Source organism: Zophobas morio, unplaced genomic scaffold (assembly GCF_036711695.1).
Source record: "Zophobas morio isolate AGI-343-1 ecotype UQ-CSIRO unplaced genomic scaffold, CSIRO_AGI_Zmor_V1 ptg000024l, whole genome shotgun sequence".
Classification (NCBI taxonomy): Eukaryota; Metazoa; Arthropoda; class Insecta; order Coleoptera; family Tenebrionidae; genus Zophobas; species Zophobas morio.
Genome location: NW_026972129.1, coordinates 10,032,260 through 10,048,463, shown reverse-complemented (window position 1 = coordinate 10,048,463; position 16,204 = coordinate 10,032,260). Strand labels below are relative to the sequence as shown.

At 34.3% G+C, this 16,204-nt stretch overlaps 2 protein-coding genes across 2 annotated transcripts; both read left to right on the top strand.

The window, feature by feature from the left end:
• The first annotated feature begins 3,369 nt into the window (after window positions 1–3,369).
• Window positions 3,370–3,897, top strand: LOC135135596 (uncharacterized). Its single transcript, XM_064064691.1, has 2 exons — window positions 3,370–3,519; window positions 3,576–3,897. Exons 1-2 carry the CDS (start codon window positions 3,437–3,439, stop codon window positions 3,895–3,897), a joined length of 405 nt encoding a protein of 134 aa, XP_063920761.1. The 5' UTR covers window positions 3,370–3,436.
• A 10,306-nt stretch (window positions 3,898–14,203) lies between these two features.
• LOC135134789 (uncharacterized) lies at window positions 14,204–14,716 on the top strand. Its single transcript, XM_064063618.1, has 2 exons — window positions 14,204–14,292; window positions 14,343–14,716. The coding sequence occupies exons 1-2, from the start codon at window positions 14,210–14,212 to the stop codon at window positions 14,662–14,664; spliced, it is 405 nt and encodes a 134-aa protein (XP_063919688.1). The 5' UTR covers window positions 14,204–14,209; the 3' UTR covers window positions 14,665–14,716.
• Window positions 14,717–16,204: the final 1,488 nt, after the last annotated feature.

Sequence of the window (16,204 nt, the reverse complement as noted above, 5' to 3'; positions counted from 1 at the left end):
AGATTCTTTAGCAATAAAAAATTAAGATCGTAACTATAAACACAAAATAACACTATAATCTAAACCTGCCATACTCTATTGTACTGTATCATGTGGTATTGTACTATTGGAGCACATTTTGAACATTTATTTTAGTCTAAAGTAACACAATCACCCGTTCGAAACTGTCATTTTTATGTGTTAATTTTTTTTTTTTTCTTTTCGGTAAATTTCAAGGATTCGGAACTTTAACTTGTCTATTTCGAACGAGATTTGTTTACCAAGTTTTCGAGTTAATACTGGATTTCTATTCTTGAATTTGCTCGAAGATGACTGCAGAATCGATGTTTCAGAGACAGATAAGTTAAGATTAATTTCGAGAAATTACAATCACAGTTTATTTAGGAACAAGCTTGCAGATGTACGACAATTACAACAATTAAAAACATAACAACAGTTCAAACTGGCCGCGGCCGCTAACTGTCCCCACTCCTCCGCTTCCCACTCCGTCGTTACTCGACTGGAGGGGGAGCGCATATCGGGTATATATACCGCAGCGTGCCGCTGCCTATTTAGTTTATCCTCTGCTTGCACGATAAAATTTCCAAGATGTATAAAATTTTCCCCTTCGTTCCGGCTGTTGAATTTTCTCTGCCAAATTTACCCGTGGAGCTTTGGGCCATCATCTTGAGGTAAGTAATATTTTTATTTTTATTGTAAATTTTCACTAATATTGTGTTTGTTTCAGGTGTCTGGACCCAACTTCACTTCTAACTGCTGCTAGATCTAACGACTTGTGGAAACAAATCGCCCAAGGAGATCCTGTTTTGAGGAAGACCATCAAGGACCAGAGGGTGTTGGAGAAACGAAGACGCCGAGAGGAGATGCTCAGCCCAGGGCTCTTGCTATCCATAACCAGAGATGGACCCGGAAGATGGTTTGGACCCAACGCTACCAAAATTGTTCGAAGACAGGTTCCAGCACGAGGACCAGTTACCACCCCCGAAAAAAGGAAACGCCGTCACAATAAAGACACTGAACTTCTGCGCAAAAAAGTAATGAGATGTTAATAAAACTATTGTAAAATTTTTATTTTAATATTTAAACTAAGAATATTTTTGTTACTAGCACATTGTATATAATTAATTTAATAAATTGATTAAAATAATTAATTTTATGTTGTCTTTAAGCTAAAATAAGCTACGTAACTTGTTACGTAAGAAAGCAGCATAAAAGATATGGAAGAGGACAAACATTAAGTCAAACTACTATATAAATACAGAAGTGGAACGGGATAAAGCTTTTCCAGGAGTTTAAAAAAATCCTAAAATATAAATAAGCGGTATAGAAGTGCAATAGGAGCTGAAGTAAATGAAAAATAACAAACCACTCGGTGAACACGAACTATCAACAACAGAGCCGCGCTTAGAGTTTTGGCCGCCGTTGTGCAAAGATTAATTTTACGCCTCTCTTTTTAAGAAAATAGACCGAACCATAAATTTTGTGTGTATAATATACCTATATTTGTAAACGAAAAAGGTACAAGTATAGATGTGTTTATTAACATATATTACATACATACTAACAAAAAATATTGATTTAAAATAAATCATAAGATTGCATTTTGCGAACTTTGCTTTCTCCAAAACTGGCTATTAGGTATATCATATAAATCCAAACTAACTAAAATATTATTTTCTTTGGATTTTATAGCTAAGTCAGAAAGTCTTGTTGGTGACATAGTAGATCGAAGATAATTTTTAATAAATTTCAATTTTGAAAATGATCTTTCACCAGAGGCAACTGAAACCGGAAGAGTAAGTCAAATTCTGACTGTAATAAAAATATTAGGAAGAGTCGAAACAAGTTTACATTCTAAAATATATTCTAAAATAAAATGCGGCTCTTTTTTAGTTGTTTCTTTGGATTCTAATAGTATATTAAGTATTAAAAACGGTAAGGGGTGTTTCAGACAAATGTTTGTCTTCGACCAGTAAACCCCCTTGCGTCTTTTTATCAAATCTATAAATTGAAAGAATTTATATCAAACATCAACAAGGTATTTTTTTAATTTAAAATTTGTTACTATGGTTTTGTCTAATATAAACAACAATTTTAAAAATCAGTCTCCATTTTGACCACTATCGATTTATTAGATTTTATCTGGGTCTATTTGGAGTTAATTTTTTTCCGCGAGTGATTTATTTGCTTAAAATATCAATCATGAGTGATTCTGAAAGCGAAAATATCGAAGTCGAGCAAACATCGAATTTAAAATAAAAAAAAAACTTGAATGCATGATTACTTACTGTTCAGCTGAACAGTAAGTAATTTACTTACCGTGCGCCTCTTAGTTGTGAATCGTAGCAACCCATAAACTGAACTTACTGCTATGGAAACCTGTACGGTAAATGATCGAAAAAGCGATGGTCGTACAAAAAATGTAATTGAAAACATTTTATTTCTTCAAATAAATCCATTGCATCAATGTATTTCTCATCACTTAAATCATCTTTTAGTTTTAATACCAAATCTTTACAATTTTTTAATAAGTCTTCATCTGCTATTTCCCAAAATTTAAACAAAAATCCAAACAAGTCATCATAATTTTGAAAACCTTCAAATCTGTCTTTAAGAGATGACACTGTCTGATCCAAAATCATAAAATAGAAATTCAGCTTAAAATTAATTTTCTGATCTGTTAAAGATTCATCTTCATGCTTATATTCAAACTGCTTATTTTTTTTCTTGCTCGTACTAAATGAATTTGTGGAAAATTTGGTTCAATTTCTAATTCCTAAGCAAGTTCATTAGCATCAGTAAGAACATCGTTGAAATCTTGATTTGCTTTTTCATGATTTGCTTGAGTTTTTAAGGAAGAATACCACCAGGAATATCAAGATCAAGATTCTTTAGCAACAAAAAATTAAGATCGTAACTATAAACACAAAATAACACTATTATCTAATCCTGCCATACTCTATTGTACTGTATTATTGTACTATTGGAGCACAATTTGAACATTTATTTTAGTCTAAAGTATTTACACAATCACTCCGTTCGAAACTGTCATTTTGTATGTGTTAATTGTTTTTTTTTTCTTTTCGGTAAATTTCATGGATTCGGAACTTTAACCTGTCTATTTCGAACGAGATTTGTTTACCAAGTTTTCGAGATGAATAGTTAATACTGGATTTCTATTCTTGAATATGCTCGAAGACGACTGTCGAATCGATGTTTCAGAGACAGATAAGTTCAGATTAATTTCGAGAAATTAATTGCAACAATTAAACACATAACAATAGTTCAAACCGGCCGCGGCCGCTAACTGTCCCCACTCCTCCGCTTTCCACTCCATCGATACTCGACTGGAGGGGGAGCGCATATCGGGTATATATACCGCAGCGTGCCGCTGCCTGTTTAGTTTATCCTCTGCTTGCACGATAAAATTTCCAAGATGTATAAAATTTTCCCCTTTGTCCCGGCTGTTGAATTTGCTCTACCAAATTTACCCGTGGAGCTTTGGGCCATCATCTTGAGGTGAGTAATATTTTTATTTTGATTGTAAATTTTCACTAATATTGTGTTTGTTTCAGGTGTTTGGACCCAACTTCACTTCTAGCTGCTGCTAGATCTAATGACCTGTGGAAACAAATCGCCCAAAGAGATCCTGTTTTGAGGAAGACCATCAAGGACCAGAGGGTGTTGGAGAAACGAAGGCGCCGAGAGGAGATGCTCAACCCAGGGCTCTTGCTATCCATAACCAGAGATGGACCCGGAAGATGGTTTGGACCCAACGCTACCAAAATTGTTCGAAGACAGGCTCCAGCACGAGGACCAGTTACCACCCCCGAAAAAAGGAAACGCCGTCAAAATAAAGATACTGGACCTCTGCGCAAAAAAAGAATGAGATGTTAATAAAACTATTGTAAATATTTTTATTTTAATATTTAAACTAAGAATATTTTTGTAACTAGCACATTGTATATAATTAATTTAATAAATTGATTAAAATAATTAATTTTATGTTGTCTTTGATCAAATAAGCTAAAATAAGCTACGTAACTCGTTACGTAAGAAAGCAGCATTAAAGATATGGAAGAGGACAAACATTAAGTCAAACTACTATATAAATACAGAAGTGGAACGGGATAAAGCTTTTCCAGGAGTTTAAAAAAAGTCCTAAAATATAAATAAGAGGTGTAGAAGTGCAATAGGAGCTGAAGTAAATGAAAAATAACAAACCACTCGGTGAACACGAACTATCAACAAAAGGGCCGCGCTTAGAGTTTTGGCCGCCGTTGTGCAAAGATTAATTTTACGCCCCTCTTTTTAAGAAAATAGACAAAAGCATAATTTTTGTGTGTAAAATATATATTTGTAATCAAAAAAGGTACCAGTATAGATGTGTTTATTAACATATCTTACATACATACTTACAAAAAATATTGATTTAAAATAAATCATAAAATTGCATTTTACAAACTTTGCTTTCTGCAAAACTGGCTATTAGGTATATCATATAAATCCAAACTAACTAAAATATTATTTTCTTTGGATTTTATAGGTAAGTCAGGAAGTCTTGTTTGTGACATAGTAGATCGAAGATAATTTTTAATAAATTTCAATTTTGAAAATGATCTATCACCAGAGGCAATTGAAACCGGAAGAGTAAGTAAAATTCTGACTGCAATGAAAATATTAGGAAGAGTCGAAAGAAGTTTATTTTCTAAAATATATTCTAAAATAAAATGCGGCTCTTTTTTTGTTGTTGCTTTGATTTCTAATAGTATATTAAGTATTAAAAACGGCATGGGGTGTTTCAGACAAATTTTTGTCTTCGACCAGTAAACCCCTTTGCGTCTTTTTATCAAATCTATAAATTGAAAGAATTTATATCAAACATCAACAAGGTATTTTTTAATTTAAAATTTGTTACTATGGTTTTGTTTAATATAAACAACAGTTTAAAAAATCAGTCTCAAATATCAGTTTCCATTTTGACCGCTATCGATTTATTAGATTTTATCTGGCTCTATTTGGAGTCCATTTTCTTTCCGCGACTATTAGTGAGTGATTTATTTGCTTAAAATATCAATCATGATTCATGAGTGATTCTGAAAGCGAAAATATCGAAGGCGAGCAAACATGGAATTTAAAATAAAAAAAAACTTGAATGCATGATTACTTACCGTTCATCTAAAATAGTAGATATATTATTAGCCAAGGTTGCAGAGCCAAGCATTCTAGACCGAGCGCAAATTAGAACCCGAGACGCGCAGCGTCGAGGGCTCTAAGTGCGAGGTCTAGAAGTGGCTTTGCAACCGTGGTTAATATACTATTTTTTTCACTAGTAGAAACCATAAGACAATAAACTGAAAAATAAACGTTCAATTTTTTGACGCAACGTGATTTTGTTTTGATTTCTAATCAAACTTGATCTAAATCTTCAACACAAAGAAAACCGTTTATACTTGTCGCTGAGTTAATGATTTTATCTTCTACCGTCTACCAACTACCATGCGTATACTCAAGTAATGTTTGTAGCACACATTTGTTCATTTTTTAAGAAATAATCACATCAAACATTGCGTACATAACCTCCATTTTTCTTTTTGAACCCGTGGTAGCAAAAGTTGAATTTGCTACCACTAAATGAGTCGGCATTTGCATGCGTCCAGGCTGCTAGTGAAAAAAGTAACTAATTTTGAATTTACTTACCGTGCGCCTCTTAGTTGTGAATCGTAGCAACCCGTAAACTGAACTTAATGCTGTGGAAACCTGTACGGTAAATGATCGAAAAAGCGATGGTCGTACAAAAAATGTAATTTAAAACATTTTATTTCTCCAAATAAATCCATTGCGTCAATGTATTTCTCATCACTTAAATCATCTTTTAGTTTTAATTCCAAATCTTTACAATTTTTTAATAAGTCTTCATCTGCTATTTCCCAAAATTTAATCAAAAACCCAAACAAGTCATCATAATTTTGAAAATCTTCAAATCTGTCTTTAAGAGATGACACTGTCTGAGCCAAAATCATAAAATAGAAATTCACCTTAAAATTAATTTTCTGATCTGCTAAAGATTCATCTTCATGCTTATATTCAAATCGCTTTTTTTTTCTTGCTCGTCCAAATGAATTTGTGGAAAATTTGGTTCAATTTCTAATTCCTGGGCAAGTTCATTAGCATCAGTAAGAACATCGTTGAAATCTTGATTTGCTTGAGTTTTTAAGGAAGAATACCACCAGGAATATCAAGATCAAGATTCTTTAGCAATAAAAAATTAAGATCGTAACTATAAACACAAAATAACACTATAATCTAAACCTGCCATACTCTATTGTACTGTATCATGTGGTATTGTACTATTGGAGCACATTTTGAACATTTATTTTAGTCTAAAGTAACACAATCACCCGTTCGAAACTGTCATTTTTATGTGTTAATTGTTTTTTTTTTCTTTTCGGTAAATTTCAAGGATTCGGAACTTTAACCTGTCTATTTCGAACGAGATTTGTTTACCAAGTTTTCGAGATGAATAGTTAATACTGGATTTCTATTCTTGAATTTGCTCGAAGATGACTGCAGAATCGATGTTTCAGAGACAGATAAGTTAAGATTAATTTCGAGAAATTACAATCACAGTTTATTTAGGAACAAACTTGCAGATGTACGACAATTACAACAATTAAAAACATAACAACAGTTCAAACTGGCCGCGGCCGCTAACTGTCCCCACTCCTCCGCTTCCCACTCCGTCGTTACTTGACTGGAGGGGGAGCGCATATCGGGTATATATACCGCAGCGTGCCGCTGCCTATTTAGTTTATCCTCTGCTTGTACGATAAAATTTCCAAGATGTATAAAATTTTCCCCTTCGTTCCGGCTGTTGAATTTTCTCTGCCAAATTTACCAGTGGAGCTTTGGACCATCATCTTGAGGTAAGTAATATTTTATTTTTATTGTAAATTTTCACTAATATTGTGTTTGTTTCAGGTGTTTGGACCCAACTTCACTTCTAACTGCTGCTAGATCTAACGACTTGTGGAAACAAATCGCCCAAGGAGATCCTGTTTTGAGGAAGACCATCAAGGACCAGAGGGTGTTGGAGAAACGAAGACGCCGAGAGGAGATGCTCAGCCCAGGGCTCTTGCTATCCATAACCAGGGATGGACCCAACGCTACCAAAATTGTTCGAAGACAGGTTCCAGCACGAGGACCAGTTACCACCCCCGAAAAAAGGAAACGCCGTCACAATAAAGACACTGAACTTCTGCGCAAAAAAATAATGAGATGTTAATAAAACTATTGTAAAATTTTTATTTTAATATTTAAACTAAGAATATTTTTGTTACTAGCACATTGTATATAATTAATTTAATAAATTGATTAAAACAATTAATTTTATGTTGTCTTTAATCAAATAAGCTAAAATAAGCTACGTAACTCGTTACGTAAGAAAGCAGCATAAAAGATATGGAAGAGGACAAACATTAAGTCAAACTACTATATAAATACAGAAGTGGAACGGGATAAAGCTTTTCCAGGAGTTTAAAAAAATCCTAAAATATAAATAATAATAATAATAATAATAATAATAATATTTATTCCTACAGGTAACACCCAATTACAGGAATAATATCAAACTAACTAAACTAATTCATGACAGTAACTAAAAAGGTATAAATATTGAAAAAACAAAAGTATCTACAGCTAATTAAACATTAACCCAAATTAACGATGCAATTACAAATACTAACACTAGAATCAAAATTAATATCACATAAATGTGCAATTTTGTTGAATAAATTACACATAACCGACACTGGAGAGCGAACTGAGACGTTTGTACGGCTAGAATCAATATAAAACAGAACTTGTTGACGAGAATTAAGTCTAGGTACAAGTATATTAAATCCATTTATAATATCAATGCAGTCTACTTTATTGTGAAATAAATTATATAAAAATCTGACCGCTATTACTTTTCGTCGTACAGCCAAAGACAAACAATTAAAACGAGAAAGTAACAGGGAGTGTTCATAACCTTGAGGGGGATAAACACCATCCTCCAAATATACTAAAAATTTGAGGAATCGTCTTTGAACAGATTCTAAATGACGGCAATGTATTTCATAAATCGGATACCAAATTAAAGTACCATACTCCAACTTCGACCTAATCAAGGAACAAAACAATATTTTAAGTGTTCTAATATTACAAAAATTGCTGCAGTTCCTATATATAAAGCCATAGGTTTTAAGTGCAGCAGCAATAGACGCATGAATGTGTTGCACGAAGGTGAGTTTACTATCAAATATTATACCTAAATCTTTGACTGTATGACATCTCTCAATAGTGGAACCATTAATGTTATACTCGTAAATAATATTTATGTGTTTTCTTGAATAAGATACTACATTACATTTGCTTTTATTCAGAGACCGACGATTTTCCAGACACCACTGCACAATATTTTCGATATTTCGTTGAAGTAATGCACAATCATATAAAGACTCAATTTTCGAATAAAGTTTAAAATCATCGGCAAACATTAATTTGTCACACAATACCACATCTGCAAGGTCATTAATAAATAAAAGAAAAATCAACGGCCCCAGGTTAGACCCTTGGGGTATCCCAGATGTGGGAGAAAAAGCAGAGGACGTGAAGTTACGATATCTGACCCTAAATTCACGATTAGAGAGGTAAGACAAAAATAATTTTAGGAAAGAATCAGAAAAACCTAGAATACGAAGCTTTTGTAATAGTATATGGTGATCGATTTGATCAAATGCCTTGGAAAAGTCGGTATATATACAATCAACTTGTCCTTTGGCATCGAGCGTTTCTGAGACGAACTGTGAAAATACTGTTAAGTTGGAGACAGTTGAACGGTTTAACATAAATCCATGCTGGTAAGGAGATATTATATGTTTAATTGAACTGTACATGTATTTATATAAAATTGATTCAAAAGTTTTCACAAAATTGCAAAGCAAGGATATAGGTCTGTAATTCGAAATTTGATTAGCTTTACCTTTTTTGAAAATTGGACAAATCATGACTTTTTTCCAAATACCAGGAAACTCTGAACGTTGCAAAATTAAAGTAAAAATAGTATAAAGAGGATCAGCAAGGACATGAGCGCAGTCTCTAAGTATAAAACTAGGAACATTGTCAATTCCCGATGTTAACGAGTTTTTGGATTGTTGCAAGTGTGTTACTACATCAGATATGGAAATATGATCTACAGAGATTATCGACGATCCGGGGTTGCAATGTACAGAGATGCTGTCAGCAGCAAGAGGAGACGGAGGAATAAAAACACTATTAAAGTAACGGCCGAAAGCATTAACTATTTCAAGAGGATCTGAAATCTCGATGTTATCATGATATAGTAAACCTGGAATACGTGTCGATCCTTTTTTATTATTTATAAAACTCCATAATTTTTTAGGATCATTAGATAATGAGTTCTCAGCAGAACACAAGTATGCTTTATATGCTTCACTAATAAGTTTTTTACAGAAAGCACGCTGAGTTTGTTGAGAGAGTTGATCTTTAGTCCTTTTAAATTGTTTATACATTGACGATTTAACACGCAGGTTAGTTATTACTTCGGATGTGAACCAAGGGGGATAGTGACGCTGATTTCTGGGAGCAAATTTAGGTACTGACAGATCAATTAAAGCATATAATTTGTTATAAAACATTGAGCATGCTATGTTAACATCCTTAATATCTTTTAAAAAAGTCCAGTCACAGCTTGCAAGCATGTCATAAAGAAGAGGATAATTTGCATTCTTGAAATTGTAACATCGATCTTTACTATTCAAACGAAAAGGAAGGGAGGAACCCTTAAGAATTGTTTTTATGCGTAAATAAAGAGCGGGGTGATGTAAATCTTCATCTACCAATGGCGAGACTGCTTTCTCGACCACGCATTCAGAATTGAAAAAAATTAGGTCCAACAGTTTTCCATGAACATTAAGAATATTGTTGTACTGATGTAAATTATGAAGATTACAAAAGTGGTTTAAGGTGGTACAAAATCGATTTTCAATACTAGTAATATAGTCAGGTACATTGAAATCGCCTATGAATAGAACATTATTTTCATGTTTCAATAAGAGGTATAGAAGTGCAATAGGAGCTGAACTAAATGAAAAATAACAAACCACTCGGTGAACACGAACTATCAACAACAGAGCCGCGCTTAGAGTTTTGGCCGCCGTTGTGCAAAGATTAATTTTACGCCTCTCTTTTTAAGAAAATAGACCGAACCATAAATTTTGTGTGTATAATATATATTTGTAAACAAAAAAGGTACAAGTATAGATGTGTTTATTAACATATATTATATACATAGTAACAAAAAATATTGATTTGTGGTAGCTCAGCGGTTTATAATAATAATAAGCAAACAATACAAAGCAAAATATGGGTATGGGTTATCGAAGTGGTGGCAATTCTCGTCGGGGATGGTGGCGGCTCCTCGGACTCAGAGCGTCGTAGGGGATGACGGCAGCGATGTATGTAGCACAGGGCACCTGGACAGTGCGACCCTGGAGATGACGACGTCGGCGATGCGGCACAGGAGACCTAGAGAATGCGACCCTGGAGATGACTACGTCGGCGATGCGGCACAGGGGACCTGGACAGTGCGACCCTGGAGATGACGACGTCGGCGATACGGCACAGGAGACCTAGAGAGTGCGACCCTGGAGATGACAACGTCGGCGATGCGGCACAGGGGACCTAGAGAGTGCGACCCTGGAGATGACGACGTCGGCGATGCGGCACAGGGGACCTAGAGAGTGCGACCCTGGAGATGATTTCGAAGCAGCGCAGGGGACCGTAAAACAGTGCAGCCCTGGTGAAGGTCTCGAAGCGGCGCAGGGGACCGTAAAACAGTGCAGCCCTGGAAACGACCAGAAGGGGACCGAGACAGTGCAACCCTTAAGGTGGAGATGGTGGAGTTCCATCTGTGCGGTGCTCACCAGAAGGGGACCGAGACAGTGCAGCCCTTAAGGTGGAGATGGTGGCGTTCCATCTGCCTGGAAAGCGTCCGAGTTGCCCTTTTATAGGCAGGGTTGAGATGCGTGGGAGTACCTGCACAATGAAGTAACTTCAGGTGGGGTGCGTTCCAGTGGGGGTGAGCTTGGTGGGGTTGATATCGGCGCTGCCGAGGACAGCGCCCTCGAGAGGGTACTAGCGGAGCGCTTTGAAAGCTCCGCTACAGATTTAAAATAAATCATAATATTGCATTTTGCGAACTTTGCTTTCTCCAAAACTGGCTATTAGGTATATCATATAAATCCAAACTAACTAAAATATTATTTTCTTTGGATTTTATAGCTAAGTCAGAAAGTCTTGTTGGTGACATAGTAGATCGAAGATAATTTTTAATAAATTTCAATTTTGAAAATGATCTTTCACCAGAGGCAACTGAAACCGAAGAGTAAGTCAAATTCTGATTGCAATAGAAATATTAGGAAGAGTCGAAACAAGTTTACATTCTAAAATATATTCTAAAATAAAATGCGGCTCTTTTTTAGTTGTTTCTTTGGATTCTAATAGTATATTAAGTATTAAAAACGGTAAGGGGTGTTTCAGACAAATGTTTGTCTCATGGCCGACTCCATTAATCTCTAAGGAGATATGGCCGTTCCATTCGGCATTTTTTGGCAAGTACGGCAAGTATGCCATGAAGTGACCCTAAACTGGCGGACTCTGGTGGTCCTTACGCATATTAATTTTTAATTACAGATTTCTTTATTGACAGACATTGATGTTTTATCCTAATTTGAGCGGTAATTGCGAATAAATCGTCAGACATGAAGAAATATTATTTATGTGGGAACAGTACTAAACCTTTCTTTGGATTTCCAGCTGACAAATATTTAAGAATCAATTTCTGTAAGAATATTGAACGACATGCAGATATTTATTCCGCTTCTGTCCCTTTTTAGCAGGGTACATTATAAAAAAATTAGATGACAAATTTCACTGTGATGACTGTCTTTCTCCGCTATTATCATTTGAACTTCCTGGACCTCCCTTAAAATTAATTTTTTTACAAGATCGTGGGGGACTAACTTATCCGAATTCTCGTTTTGTAGGGGTTGTGAAACAAATATCGGACATTGCATTGAAAATTTTTCCACTTTTAAAATTTGAAAGAGCTTGCGAACAGTTGCTGAACATAATATTTCCTCACCTAGAGAAGAACCCTCTATTTAAATGTGAAAAACATAAACGTTTAGTATGTAAATTTGTTGTAACAACAACTGTAAAACCTGTTTTGAACAACATATGTCTTGAAACCAAAGATTGATTAGTCAATGGTCAAGACAAAATTGTTGCAGCACAAACCAGTCAGCAGAAAGGTTCTAAAGTTGTAATTTTCTTTTTATTATTATTTAGTGCATAGGTATTCAGGTATATCTACTTACATTAATATGATTAGAATTTTCCATTGCTATTTTTATTTATTCCATTTGATATAATAAAATGAGTGCTGTTATAAACATTCCTGATCTGAATTTATTTGACGTTATTAAATTACAAATTGTCAAAATTTAATGTCAACTCGATCGGGGTTGTATTTTTTTTAACATTTCCATTGTCAGATGGCACCACTTTAGAGAACTTTTCAATTGTTTGGATAGCCAATTTGTAAATGCCGATTGGAACGGCCATATCTCTTTAGAGATTAATGGAGTCGGCCATGGTTTGTCTTCGACCAGTAAACCCTCTTGCGTCTTTTTATCAAATCTATAAATTGAAAGAATTTATATCAAACATCAACAAGGTATTTTTTTAATTTAAAATTTGTTACTATGGTTTTGTCTAATATAAACAACAATTTTAAAAATCAGTCTCCATTTTGACCACTATCGATTTATTAGATTTTATCTGGGTCTATTTGGAGTTCATTTTCTTTCCGCGACTATTAGTGAGTGGCTTATTTGCTTAAAATATCAATCATGAGTGATTCTGAAAGCAAAAATATCGAAGTCGAGCAAACATGGAATTTAAAATAAAAAAAAACTTGAATGCATGATTACTTACCGTTCAGCTGAACAGTAAGTAATTTACTTACCGTGCGCCTCTTAGTTGTGAATCGTAGCAACCCGTAAACTGAACTTACTGCTATGGAAACCTGTACGGTAAATGATCGAAAAAGCGATGGTCGTACAAAAAATGTAATTTAAAACATTTTATTTCTTCAAATAAATCCATTGCATCAATGTATTTCTCATCACTTAAATCATCTTTTAGTTCTAATACCAAATCTTTACAATTTTTTAATAAGTCTTCATCTGCTATTTCCCAAAATTTAAACAAAAATCCAAACAAGTCATCATAATTTTGAAAACCTTCAAATCTGTCTTTAAGAGATGACACTGTCTGATCCAAAATCATAAAATAGAAATTCAGCTTAAAATTAATTTTCTGATCTGTTAAAGATTCATCTTCATGCTTATATTCAAACTGCTTATTTTTTTTCTTGTTCGTACTAAATGAATTTGTGGAAAATTTGGTTCAATTTCTAATTCCTGAGCAAGTTCATTAGCATCAGTAAGAACATCGTTGAAATCTTGATTTGCTTTTTCATGATTTGCTTGAGTTTTTAAGGAAGAATACCACCAGGAATATCAAGATCAAGATTCTTTAGCAACAAAAAATTAAGATCGTAACTATAAACACAAAATAACACTATTATCTAATCCTGCCATACTCTATTGTACTGTATTATTGTACTATTGGAGCACAATTTGAACATTTATTTTAGTCTAAAGTATTTACACAATCACTCCGTTCGAAACTGTCATTTTGTATGTGTTAATTGTTTTTTTTTCTTTTCGGTAAATTTCATGGATTCGGAACTTTAACCTATCTATTTCGAACGAGATTTGTTTACCAAGTTTTCGAGATGAGTAGTTAATACTGGATTTCTATTCTTGAATATGCTCGAAGACGACTGTCGAATCGATGTTTCAGAGACAGATAAGTTCAGATTAATTTCGAGAAATTAATTGCAACAATTAAACACATAACAATAGTTCAAACCGGCCGCGGCCGCTAACTGTCCCCACTCCTCCGCTTTCCACTCCATCGATACTCGACTGGAGGGGGAGCGCATATCGGGTATATATACCGCAGCGTGCCGCTGCCTATTTAGTTTATCCTCTGCTTGCACGATAAAATTTCCAAGATGTATAAAATTTTCCCCTTCGTCCCGGCTGTTGAATTTGCACTGCCAAATTTACCCGTGGAGCTTTGGGCCATCATCTTGAGGTAAGTAATATTTTTATTGTAAATTTTCACTAATATTGTGTTTGTTTCAGGTGTTTGGACCCAACTTCACTTCTAGCTGCTGCTAGATCTAATGACCTGTGGAAACAAATCGCCCAAAGAGATCCTGTTTTGAGGAAGACCATCAAGGACCAGAGGGTGTTGGAGAAACGAAGGCGCCGAGAGGAGATGCTCAACCCAGGGCTCTTGCTATCCATAACCAGAGATGGACCCGGAAGATGGTTTGGACCCAACGCTACCAAGATTGTTCGAAGACAGGCTCCAGCACGAGGACCAGTTACCACCCCCGAAAAAAGGAAACGCCGTCAAAATAAAGACACTGGACCTCTGCGCAAAAAAATAATGAGATGTTAATAAAACTATTGGAAAAATTTTTATTTTAATAGTTAAACTAAGAATATTTTTGTTACTAGCACATTGTATATAATTAATTTAATAAATTGATTAAAATATTTAATTTTATGTTGTCTTTAATCAAATAAGCTAAAAATGTTACTCTTTACGTAAGAAAACAGCACAAAAGATATGGAAGTGGACAAACATTAAGTCAAACTACTATATAAATACAGAAGTGGAACGGAATAAAGCTTTTCCAGGAGTTTAAAAAAAAGTCCTAAAATATAAATAAGAGGTGTAGAAGTGCAATAGGAGCTGAGGTAGGTAAATGAAAAATAACAAACCACCCGGTGAACAAGAACTATTTAGGTAACCATACCATACATAAGCTTTTCATCATTTTAAGGGTGAGCTAAAGGATATTCCGGTATAGAGAAATACATATAAATTTCTCCCCAAGTTTTTGCCAAAAGTATACGTCCGATTGTAATAAACTTCACACCGTTGAAATGAGTGTGAAAAACCCTATCCAGATTGTTTTTCCGTTTTTTAAATTATGTTGTGAAATAAAAACTACAACGCGTTAAAATTGTGATAAAGTATGAGATTATCTGGTTTTCGCTATTTACGTATCAATTTTAAATTTTCAAAAAGATACATTAATATAAATTGTATTAAAAAATCCATTGCGCTTTGCAGAAAGTAAATATCGTATAACAAGTAATTCAGTAAACAGGGGCAGAATATTTAAAATTTGTGGTCAAACAAACTTTAGCCATTTTCCTGGTCCACTCAAATCTATAACAGGTAATCGATAGAGCCCGTCCTTTTAAACCCCTTGTAATCCGACACTAAAATTTTATGAGGGTGTCCACCCTCTGAGGTTTTCTAAATTTAATCTGTAAGTCACAACGCTAAGAGGCAATTAAAGACAGACTTTTAAGTTTACATCATCTTGTAGCCCCATTCTAAGTGTTTAGGAATATCCTTTTTATTACAGATTAAAAGATTTGTGTCCGCAGGTAATTATCGGTGGACTAATATTTACGATACATTCACACGTAGCCAATAAGATATTTATAATCTCCCACCAATGCAAATTTTTATTTAAAATTGTTGCAGTTGGCATTGAAATTAGGCACAAAAGAATCGGCTCTTCAATTTTTGTATAAAATATGTTTGTAACATGTTGTCCCACAACAATTCCTTCTAGCACCACAGTGGAAAAGATGTTGAGTGTTGGCGCGGATGTTTTTAAGACAAAACGTCATGCCTTAGCTGACAAAAATTTTGAATGCCAATTATTATTGAATTCAAATTATGAATATAGTCCTCTAGCGTAAAGTATTTATTTGTTTTACTTTATTTACTGATGTGAATATGTAACAAATGCTAATCGCTCACTGCCGTTTTCATTCTAACACGTTTTTTCTTGACCCTTTGGACCCATCCAACAAATATCTAAAATTGTGTCTCCATCAAATTTTTCAAAATGCAAAAAGTAATTGTAATGAATTACTATTTTTACTGAATAATGAGTAACTGTAATGCATTACTT